The sequence below is a fragment of the Crocuta crocuta genome, unplaced genomic scaffold, assembly GCF_008692635.1.
Source record: "Crocuta crocuta isolate KB4526 unplaced genomic scaffold, BGI_CrCroc_1.0 scaffold50, whole genome shotgun sequence".
NCBI classification, from domain to species: domain Eukaryota; kingdom Metazoa; phylum Chordata; class Mammalia; order Carnivora; family Hyaenidae; genus Crocuta; species Crocuta crocuta.
Genome location: NW_027527428.1, coordinates 1703912 through 1715148, shown reverse-complemented (window position 1 = coordinate 1715148; position 11237 = coordinate 1703912). Strand labels below are relative to the sequence as shown.

Below are 11237 nucleotides of genomic sequence, written 5' to 3'. Positions count from 1 at the left end.
CGGCCGGCGGTGGGGGTCGAGCTGGGTGGGGCTGGGCAGCCAACTGGGCCAAAGCTCTAAGAGTCCCTAAGCAGGTCTTAATTCTAGAGAGGAAGGGGAAGTCTGCCCTTGAGCCTTGCAAATAAGGTCAGCTCCTGATTATCTCCGCTAATGGCAGGGAGAGTGGCCTGGATCTTTCAAAACAGAAGGTAATCCAAAAATCATTTTTATTTGGCATCATGGCGCACTGACTAATTCTTCATTCACAGCAGCAGATTTCCCCTAATTACGTTTTGCTCAGATTACAATTAAAATCAGTCTGCATTCCTGGGACTACAGCAACTGGTAATATGCAAAGGNCCCCTCCCAGTTGTGACAACCCAAAATGCTTAGACAGGCCAAATGTCACCTGGGGGCAGAACTGTCCCTGGGCGAGAACCCTGCTCAAAGCTATGGCTCCAATGCCACCTGCTGCACAGGGCTTCCTCAGAGGGACAGCTCCCACCTCCAATGTCCCAAAGAGCCGCCTCTGTTAGCTTCTCTTGCTGCAGGTTAGGCATTTCCTGAAGGCAGGGCTGGGTCTCCACCTCTCTCTTCCCCTGAGAGCAGCACTGTGGTTTCTACCACAAGCACCATCTGTGTTTGGGGCTGACTCACTGGACATGCATGAGTGTGTGTGAGGACCAGGGCCCGGGCATGTGTCATCGGCCCTGTGTCCTTGGGTCCCCAGAAGCAGTGGCTCTAGTTTCCCAGCTGGAGGGCCCCTTCCAAACCCCCTGAATAAAAATGCATTGTCTAGGAGAGCGTGGGTGGCTCAGTCACCTGAGTGTCTGACATCAGCCCAGGTCATGATCTCATGGTTCGTGAGCTTGAGCCCCGCATTGGGCTTGTTGCTGTCAGTGCAGAGCCTGCTTTGGATCCTCTGTCCCCCACTCTCTCTCTGTCCCCCACCTTGCACATGCTTTCTCGCTCTCTCTCAAAAAATAAATAAACATTAACAAAAGTTTTAAATGCCTGTCCAGTCAAGTGGAGGCAGGGGTGCCCTCCCCGACAGACACCGGGCTCCTGAACTGTGCCCTGTACCCATCCCCATCCCAGACTTCCAACCTGGCTTTCCATCCGCCGCACAGAAAGCACGCACCATACAAATGCCACAGCTTGTGGAGAAGGTGGGCCAGGAGGGAGCGTGCGTGCCAGTGGAAGTAGGGGTGAAGTAAGCGGCTCCCTCTAAGAGCACCTATGCACCACACATACACGCGCTTACGGTGACCCACTCCTCCCACGCCCACCACTGCCGTGAGGTGTGTGCTGTTACCATCCCCATTCTAGGGGTGGGGAAACTGAGGCACAAAGAGGCAAAGTGCTCGTCTAAAGTCACGGAGGTCGGAAGCAATGAGCTGGGTGCGAACCCAGGCATCTGGCACAGGAGTCTGTGCCCTTGGACTCCATGGTCTCCTGGCTCTACCTGCAGCAATCCGTCTCAGCCAGGACTCCTGTGCCCCCGTGCTTCTCTGGGAGACGACAGAGCCTTCTCTCTCCAATGTGCACCCCCTCGCGCCACAGGCTCCTTTCCTGACGCTGAGTCTCAGTCCCTTGGCTGGAGGTGGGCATGGGCGGGAGGCACGGGCCCCACTCAGGTACCAGCCGAGCGGGGTTAAAAGGAAGCCTGGTGTCCCAGACCACAACGCCCAGGGTGAAAGGCTAAACACCCTTAAAGAGCAAAACAATTTCCTTGGAGCAGAAAGGGACGCTCTCTCTTCTTAAGATTATTTCGCTTGGCAAAACTTATTCCAAGTTATTTAACTGTCCCTTTGAGATGTACATAAACCTTTTTAAAGGCTAAACCAGCCTCTTGCCAGCTTTGTAACCAGGAACGTTTTCTTAAGGGTCTGGGAGCCACCTCTTTGGAAGGTAAGCATCAAGGGCTGCCCCCATCTCCGTGGCGATGAGCAACGCTGATGGCCGCCCTAACTGGCAGGTGTTCAGAATGGACTAGTGCGGGTTCTCTTGCCTGGGGACAAGCGTGCGCGGGGTGAGCCTTCTGTCTTTGCACTGTCTTTAGCGGACTGCCAGCGACGTGCATGGCGGTCCTGGTTTAACGCTTACTCAGTAACCAAAGCTGTTTCGCATTTCCTACCTTTGCGGAGGGGTTGGGGGAGAGGTCTTATCTGTCATCGCTTCCCCAACAAGGGCCGTGGCTATGACTTTGCCCTGGAGCCCAGCCTACCGTGGGAGGAGGGGAGCCTCTTCCGATGAGTGGAACGTTCTCGTAGCGTGGGTTACCGCCAAAGAGCATGGCCTGGTTCCTGTGGGCCAAGAGCACAGCTCAGGACGGGGAGGCACTGGGGTGGAGGTGCTCAGATTTCTCCAGGAGGGGCCCATGGGTGTGCATGTGCGAGTGGGGGAGGGAAACGGACCTCGGGGGAACCGTGGGCTGGAAGAGGAGAGGCCCAGGGAAGAAGCAGCGGATGGGGCACCAGGGGCCCAGAGCAGCGTGGCCTGGAGAAAGGCAGCTTCTTGGCCCTGCGATCTGCCATGAGGGCAAGGCTTGGCATCTACGGGGTACACATGTGCTGGGGTGGCTAATGCCCCCGGGGGACTTCCCACCAGGCATCTTGTGGCTGCAGCAGGGTGGGGGGGGTGAGGGGACCATGGCTGGCTTTTGATGCCTTCCTCCCAACCCGGTTCTCTGGACCCAAATGCGCCCCAGATCTAGCTCCCCCAGGGCTGGGTGGGCCGACGCTGCCCCAGCCGCGATGTGTGGAGACATGTGCAGGGGGAGGCCCGGGAAGCCGCTGCCATACATGTACTCCGAGACTGGGGCGTTGGAGATGGTCTGTGCCGGGGGCTGCAGGCTGGTCTGGCTACCCAGGCCACTGCTGTAGCTGCAGAAGCTTCGAAGCTGCCCCCGAGGGGGGTTGTGAGTGGCGATGTGTCGGGCCTGGGGGTTGAAAGGGTCGTCACCGTCAATGTCATCATAGTCCCTGTCCCTAGAACGACACACAGGACACGGGCGGCCGTGAGGGCCCAGACTCGGAGGCAGCGGGGTCGTGGCCTGCTTCCCGGTCTTCGCTCCCAGGACTCTTCTCTGGCCACACGCGTGTGTCTCCCTCAGGTTCCTGAAACACATGCCTCACACACAGATCACCCGTTTCCAGCTTCACGTCCACCTCCTCCAGGCAGCCCGCTGCGCTGACCCTGTCGCACTGACCCTCCTTGCCTTGCTTCCTTTGGTCTGATCTACCCACAGGCACTGAAACACCACCTCATCTCTACCTCCTCCATGAGAATGTGGGTGCCCCACTAACAGTGCGATAGCCTATCCTTCTTGCTGTTTTGGAAGCGCCCCTCCAGCATCCAGAGCCCTCATCATCTTGCGTCACAAAGTCCTTCAGAGAAAAAGGACAAGCAAGGGATGCCAGGGGGTCATATGATGCTGTCACCATCCTTAGCTGCACTCCTGCCTCAGGCCCTTGGAACCTCCTTTGGGGGGATCTGTCTGCACTCTCAGGAAAATTTCTGCAAAAGCTGCTGAGGCTGAATGTCTGGGCCCCCTGCTGCTGTTGTTTGGCCCAGGTTATCGGCTCTGGGCTCAGTCACAGAGTAGAGCCTCCCGCCTGCTCCCCGAGGAGGGCCCCAGGCAGCCCACCTGGTGGTAAAGTGCTTCCAGGCCCGCGGCCCCGTGCAGATCATGGTGGAGAAGGCCAGGGCGGCCAGGAGGGAGAAGAGGCCGAGGTAGAGCAAGCCCTCGATGCCGTCGTAGCAGATGCCAGCAAGGGCGTCCAGGTAGTCCTGGAGGAGGAGGGACACGTGGCTGGAAGGCGGGTCAGGGCACGCCCGGGGTCTGAGCTCATTTCCGGTAGCCCCTCGCCTCAAGTCTGGGCCTGGGACCATCTAACGGTCTCTATCTCGAGCACTTTGTACACTTTGTACAGCCACTAAGGGTCCACACTCTGGAACCCAACAGAAGGGGCTTCTTGGGTTCACTCCATAAGCATGTGCTGACCACCTACTGGGTGCTAGTCACGGGAGGGTCAGGATCAGCTCCGAGCAAGACAGACAGGGCTGCAGGGTAGGGAAGCCAGAAGACGGGACATTTCATCTCAGACCAGCATGGCCAGGAGTGGATTGTGGCTTGAGCAGATGGGGGAAGGGGACAAGTGTGGCATGTTCAGGAAAGAGAAAAAAGGGCCAGAGGAGACGGGATGAGGGGGCGCCAGTTCCCGCTTAAGCCTTGCAGGCAAGTGAGGAGTTTGTTTTTTATCAGAAAGGGACAGGATGGGAGGAAAGGGATGTGACCCAGCTCACTTTTACAGACCACTGTGGTTGCTGTGTATGAAAGGTCATGGAAGGTAAAGGGGTGAGGAAAGGTTGGGGACTGGTTAAGAGGCCACGGCCGTCAAGCAGGGGTGCAGGGCAGTGCTTGGGTCATGGCGGAAGTGGGGAGGGAGAGAGAAGTGGATGTAATCACATGCATATTTGAGAGTTTAGATGCTAGGATGTGCTGAGGGATTTGGAGGTGGGTGGTACAGAGGGAGAAACAGCATGTGGCAAGGTCCAAACCCAAGCCCTTGACCTGATAGCCTGGAACCTTCAGTGAGCCACTTTATAGATATATATGCATACAGGGGCACCTGGGTGGCTCAGTTCGTTGGGCATCCGACATTGGCTCAGGTCATGATCTCACTGTCTGAGAGTTCAAGCCCCGAGTCGGGCTCTGTGCTGACGGCTCAGAGCCTGGAGCCGGCTTGGGATTCTGTGTCACCCTCTTCTCTCTGCCCGTCCCCACTCGTGCTCTGTCTGTCTCTCTCTCTCAAAAATAAATAAACATTAAAAAAAAAAAGATATCCGTATATAAATACCCATCTGTCCACACATGCAGTTTCTTTTTCTATAAAACTGCCCATGAAATAACGCATATTTGACAATATCAACCATGACAACTGAATGGTTTGTGGGTACAGACTGTACTGAACAGGGGTGAGAACAGAATCAGGGCTTACTACATGGCAGCCATGATCATTATAGGCCCATTTGTGCTAAATCCATATAGGATGTGGGAAGTGTCCACACACACTGGCTTAATGCTTAGGGGGAGGGGAGCCCACATACTCTGAGTGTCCCCTGCATTAGGAGCTGTCTGGTATGCCAAGTTCTTGGAGAGGTGACCCTGGCAATGAGCAAAGGATATTCACCTGCAGCCAGAGACATGGACGGGTTGACCAGATGGCGGGCGAGTCCGGACAATAGAAAATAGCCTCCTTCATGTGGGTTACGGTCGCCCAATGTTCTAGGACTAACCTGATCATAACCCAGTCCCCCGGTATCTTCCATGGACTCTCCCTGTCTCAGCTATTTCAGAGGATCAAGAAGCCAGACACCTCTTCCCGCTTCCTCTTGTTCAGCTTTGACCCCATGCCTGAAGGGAGCCCGGGCGATCGCTCTCCTAGCCTTCACTGGCTGCTCTCTGGGAAAACGTGGCCGGCTGGGGTGCCCCCGTCCTGCATGCCACCCAGGGCCGCCCCAGCACCTTGTGCAGCCCCCGGCAATCCAGCATGGCTGTCAGCTGGTGAAGGCCAGACTCCGATGAGTTCAACAGGAGCTGGATTCCGAGCAGGTCTTTCTGAAGCAGGAAGGGGAAACACGCAGACAGGCAGAGAGACAGGGAGTGAGCGGTGGGGAAGGGCTCGTGGATAACTCCACCGACAGCAGCGTGTGCAGGTGCACAGGGGCCTTTCGAGCCAAAGGCAGGAGGGAGATTAGATCCCCGGGGAGGGGAGCGCTCTCCATAGGCTGGCTCTGCAAAGCCACGGGGTTCAGGAGGGGTGAGGTGGGGGGGAGGAGGGGAGAAGGGTTGTCAGGGTCCAGCTGGGGCTCCCTCCCTGCCCCGTTCCAGCACAGATACTGCGAGGAGGCCGCCGCCTTACCTCTGCCGTGGGGAACAGGGGGACGGCAAACTGTAGCAGACCGGCCACCTGGATCTGCATGGTGGTGAGCGAGCGCTGGAAGACGGTCAGGGCCTGGCCAGGAGAGACGGCAGCCCCGCCGTGAGGCCCACCTTCCCAGGCCCTGTTCCCCGGCAGTCGTGACTGCTGGCATCCCTGATTCCGGCCCTTCCCCTCATCCTTCAGGCTTTGCGGGAGCGGCACGGGTCCCCTTGCTTCCTGCTACTCAAGGTGTGGCCCTCGGACAAGCGGCATCGGCCTCACGATGGAGCCAAAAGCACGCAGCCACCTACACCCTACTGGTCAGGGTAGGGGCTTGGGGTCGAGAGGGGGCGGTAGGCAGGGTGAGGATGGGGCTGGGTGGGCGTACCTGCTGGAAGGGGCTGCTTACGCTCTGACTGCAATAGAGGTAGTAACTGGTCACCTCTGCAAGGCAAAGGCATCGGCATCAGGCAGGAGCTCACAGGTGACCAGGCCCTCATCCGTCCTCAGTGGCCAAGCCAGTTCCCAAGCTCCCAAAGAGGGTGATTCTAAGAAATGGCCCAGAGGTCCAGCTGGATCTAAGGCTGGGGGGTGGGGAAGGGCAGGGAACTATAGGGCGGAAAGTTCTGGCTGGCCGTAGGGTGGTTCTGAGTCTTCACAGCTGCTCCTGACAACGGAGGGCCTGAGGGCTGGTTACCTGTGCGGATGTGGTCCTCTGTGATGTTCAGGATGAAGGTGTCGGGAGCCGAGCAGAAGTCACTGGTGCTCTGAGCCAGAGAGAGACAGGAGGGTTGAGGAAAGTTATGATGCCGGGGTCCCGGCTGGAGTCAGGCACCCACAGCCCCAGCCACTCAGACCCCTCCACTCAGTCCTGGATGGATAGGGAGAGGCAGCAGCCAGCTTCCCTGGGCCTGAATCCTGGCTCTGCCCCTTCCTAGCTCTGTAAGTTGGGACAAGTGACTTACTCTTTCTGTGTCACAGCTGCTTGTCAATAACACGGAGAGAAAAACGCCATCCACCTTACGAACTAATCTATGTAAAATATCCGGGGCGCCAGGGTGGCTCATCATTAAGCATCTGACTTTGGCTCAGGTCATGATCTCAGTTTGTGAGTTTGAGCCCTGCTTTGGGTGAGCCCCACATCTCTCTCTCTCCTTCTTTGCTCTCTCTCTTTCTCTCTCTCTGCCCCCCGTCCACTTGCATCCTCTCTCTCCAAACATTAAAATAAACAAATAAATAAGACACCCAGAAAAGTGACTGGTGGAGAGCCAGCACTTCGCACTGTTAGTTCTTACTCTTTATTTCTCAATCCTGGGATGGACCTCAGGGATCCGTGAACTTGCAAGGTGTGTGTTGGGCAGTTCCTGCACCACAGCCTTTGCTGGCCTCTGTTTGCTGTTACTAAGCCCCACGTGCTTTTGGGGTGTCAATCTGTGAAGCGTCCCCCGGACTCTTCCTAAAGAATTCTATTGGTATTGATGTACCTCTAAGCCTTTGGGTGCGCGTCTTGCTCAGGGTAAGATGGGAAGAGCGGGGAGATGGGGAGTTAGACCACGGGCTCCCGGCTCTGCCGCCAATGAGCGGGAGGGCCTGGGCCCCACAGCATGGCCTGGAGAGGCAACCACCAGGGGCCCATGGACTATGCAGGGGCAGGTCAGGGGGCTGGGAGAGGGAGCAGTGAGGATGCCATCCTCTGAGCCAGGCCTTTCCCAGGTCCAGCTGGGGGTGCAGTGGAGTACTGGGCAAAGGGGGCCCCCCACCTTATAGAGCAGCCAGAGTAAACTCTGGTCCTCCAGCCTGTTCCTAGGGGCTCTCCTGCTCCAGGGAGTGCTCCCCGAGGAGGAACCCCTCCCCACGGCTCCACACTGCCTGTGCCCTGCCCTCCTTCAGGAGTGGCTCCATGCTGGGGCCGCATTCATTCATTCACAGAGTCAGTAACTACTTAGTTAGCACCTATTAGATTAGATGCCTGTGCCGTTCTAGGCACTAGTACGGGGCAAGCTGCATCATGGTACTTATGGGCTCTGAGTAGGGTTGGGGAATAAGAGGCCCCTTTACATTTTTCAAAAAATGTTTATTCATTTTTGAAAGAGAGAGTGAGAGGAAGACACAGAATGTGAAGCAGGCTCCAGGCTCTGAGCTGTCAGCACAGAGCCGGACGCGGGGCTCGAACCCACGAACCATGAGATGACATGAGCCAAAGTCAGACGCTCAACTGACTGAGCCACCCAGGTGCCCCTAGATGCCCCTTTAGACACGGAGCTTCCAAAAGACACACCTGTACATGCACACATGCCTACACACATACACAGTCACGTGCACAGGACCCTGGGAGAATTGCTCTATAGGCAAATCACTAACATGTATCACTCAGACTGATTTATTACTACCAATCAGAGCCACAGTACCAGCAGGCCAGGGGACACCCCAACCCGTCACTGGAGCGGCATAGAGGGAGGAGGCAGACCTGAGTGGGGGGTGGGAGGCCTTGGGAAAGAAAGAGGGAGGCTGCCATCTTGGCCTGGGTCACCACCCTCCAAAAGTATGGGATCCAAAGAGGGAGGCCCCCTCCCTCCCCACTCAGGCCCCTGCCCTTCAGGCCCTTGAGTGAGGATTCAACTTTCCTGGCATTGAAGACAAAGGCCCATATGTGCATTATTCACACAGTGATGGGGAGGGGGTTGGGGCAGGAGGCACGGGGTGCAGTGGGGGACTGAGCACCGGAGAAGCCCAGTGTCCAGCCCAGTTGAGGCAGCTCTGGAGACCACAAGTGACACAAGTGACACTCTGGAGTCCCCCTGTGCCCCTCACAAGACAGAAATGNGGGTGACCAACCCTTCTCCTCTTCTGGGGCAAGTGCTGTCCTTCTCCCCATTTCACACTCGGGGAAGCTGAGGTCTGGAGAGCTTCAGTAACTTTCCCAGGGGTCCNCCCAGCTGGGGGATTAAACCGCCTCTGGCCTCCCCAAACACAGAAGCCCCTGCGGGGAGGGAGCTGTCCCCCCAAGGGCAGCTCATGGCAGCAAGCTGGAAGTTTCCACTGCTTCCAGAAGGCAGAGGCTGCCCGAGGGGCAGCACGGAGCCCCCTGGAAAGCCTGCCTTGTGCAGACTCCCCCTGAGCTTTCGTCCCCAGAGGAGAGGCTGTCAGCCAGGCAGCTGTGCATGTGGTTCGGGCAGCAGCCACTCCCTGGACTATGTGCCCGCTCGGCTCCTGATGACATCAGGATGCTTTGGAGCATGACCGAGGTCCTCCCATCATGCCCTTCTCTGCAACTGGAGGGGCCCCGGCCCTTGGGACACAGGCTCCTGCCTGCTTATTCTCCCTCATGCCCAAGGTGGGCACTGCTTGGTGGGGGCGGGGAACCAAACAGGAGACACCCACCTCCTCTCCCTTCCGGACGAGCTCTCCCAGAGGCTGCCATGAGCCAAGCAGCCCAGGGGCCATCTGTACTGTGGGCATCATGGAGGCAAACTGCCCAAGGCCAGAGAGACAGGCCGGCCCCCAAGTCCCTGGGCGAGGTGTCAGTGTGGAGAATGGGCTTCCAGAAGGTGCCCTTGACTGTTCTTTTATCCCCAGGTAGCTAGGGCAGTACAGATGCAGGTCATGGGCTTAGTTTGTGGCCCCTGAATCAGGCAGGGAGGCCCTGAAATCCCCTGGTCAGTCCTGCCTCCCTCAACACACACACACACACACACACACACACACACACACACACACCATGTACCTCCATGGCATCCATTCACACGAGGTCGCNCACACACACACACACACACACACACACACACACACACACACACCCCCATGTACCTCCATGGCATCCATTCACACGAGGTCGCAGTTATAGGNTCCCCTGGTCAGTCCTGCCTCCCTCAACACACACACACACACACACACACACACACACACACACACACCATGTACCTCCATGGCATCCATTCACACGAGGTCGCAGTGATCTGCCTATAGGTCCTTCTGCAGGCTGAGACTATGTCAAGAGCAAATATCATGTCCTCCTGGGCTCTGGGGCACCAGGCACCGCTGAGCGCCACAGAGCCAAGAAGTCAGTGAACAAACGACTCTTTCGAACAGCTTAAATTGGGCATTAGGTGTGTTTAAAGGCCATACCTACCTACATAGGAAGCTCCCCCCACATTGTGTGTTTCTTTTGAGGCATTTTGAGGCATCGCATCCAGAAACATACACCATTGTGTTTTAGGCTGTGTGTGTGAGTCCAAGGCAAGGGGCCGGAAGGCAAGCTAAATGCCACATTCCACATTCCCGATGCCCAGGGAAGCCGGCCAAGCAGTGTGCTTCTGAAGCCGGAGGCTTCTCCAGCCTGACGCTGAGATCCCGCCCATCCCCACCAGAGCCAGTTAGTCCTTCAGGCCCAGAGAGGTCACCCGGCCATCCCAGTGTTACATTACCAGCAGCGGCTGGGAACGGGCCAGCGGGGTGGGAAAGGGATCAGGCGTCAGGCATCGTATCTTGGTTCTGCCCTTAAACACCTCGTGATCGTGGGCAAGGGGGCTGGTGTGAATGAGCCAAGCTCACTCAGCTCAGAGATTCTAGGTTAGGGACAGAGACCGGAAGTTGGCCCTGTCCTGGAGACTCTGGACAGGACGCATCAGACGGACAGTCTTGGCCGGACCCTCCCTCCCCCACCCCCACCCCGAACTCACCACTGCTGCAGCCGTGTCGGCCGCCAGGGACGTCCAGCTGAGGAACACAGCCAGCACCCCGCAGCACAGCATCCTGGGGGAGAGGCACATGGTGGCAGGCAGTGAGGGCTGTCACCCCACCAGCCTCCAGTGCCCTTCCTCCCAGCCACCACCCTGTTGCCCCTGGCTCCTGAAACTCTTGCAGTGGGCTCTAACATCAGCCCGCTGACTGCTGGGAGAGGCATGGAGCCTGGAGCACAGATCCCTGGGCTGAACAGACACAGAGCCGCGAGGCCGCCCGCTGAGGTGTTGGTTAGAGATGACAGGGGCTCTAAGACCTGGGCCACATTGCTCCAGCTGCTCAGCGGTCAGGCCCAGGGGCAGCTGGGGGCCACGGAGGAAAGCCCAGTCCTTGCTCCGTGTCCAGATGGCAAGTCAATGGCTGCTGCCTCCCTCGGCTGGGGGCTGAGGAGGCATCAGAAGGTGGCTTCAGGTTCTCGACCCCTCCCACCACACCCTCCGAGGCTGGCCAGGCCCCCACTCTCTCAGGTGGAGGCACTGTCACCCTCCATGCTTATCTGGCTCTCCAGCCCACAGACAGGGATACTTACGAGGCCAGGAGTCCCCTGGAGCGCCTGGCCAGTCCCAGGCAGGTGACAAGGCAGATGNGGTG

The 11237-nt window shown here is 57.7% G+C and overlaps 1 protein-coding gene across 1 annotated transcript in view; it reads right to left on the bottom strand.

Moving 5' to 3' along the window:
- The window catches only part of LOC144223230 (protein tweety homolog 2-like), a 15003-nt gene extending 3775 nt beyond the window's left edge, over positions 1-11228 (bottom strand). The window contains exons 1-9 of the mRNA XM_077753950.1: positions 11176-11228; positions 10586-10658; positions 6604-6673; positions 6295-6350; positions 5907-5999; positions 5510-5602; positions 3629-3771; positions 2784-2969; positions 2207-2285 (exon numbers count right to left, since the gene is read on the bottom strand). Coding sequence (XP_077610076.1) covers positions 2207-2285; positions 2784-2969; positions 3629-3771; positions 5510-5602; positions 5907-5999; positions 6295-6350; positions 6604-6673; positions 10586-10657 — 792 coding nt within the window. The 5' untranslated portion in view covers position 10658; positions 11176-11228. The remainder of the gene's footprint in view (positions 1-2206; positions 2286-2783; positions 2970-3628; positions 3772-5509; positions 5603-5906; positions 6000-6294; positions 6351-6603; positions 6674-10585; positions 10659-11175) is intronic.
- Positions 11229-11237: the final 9 nt, after the last annotated feature.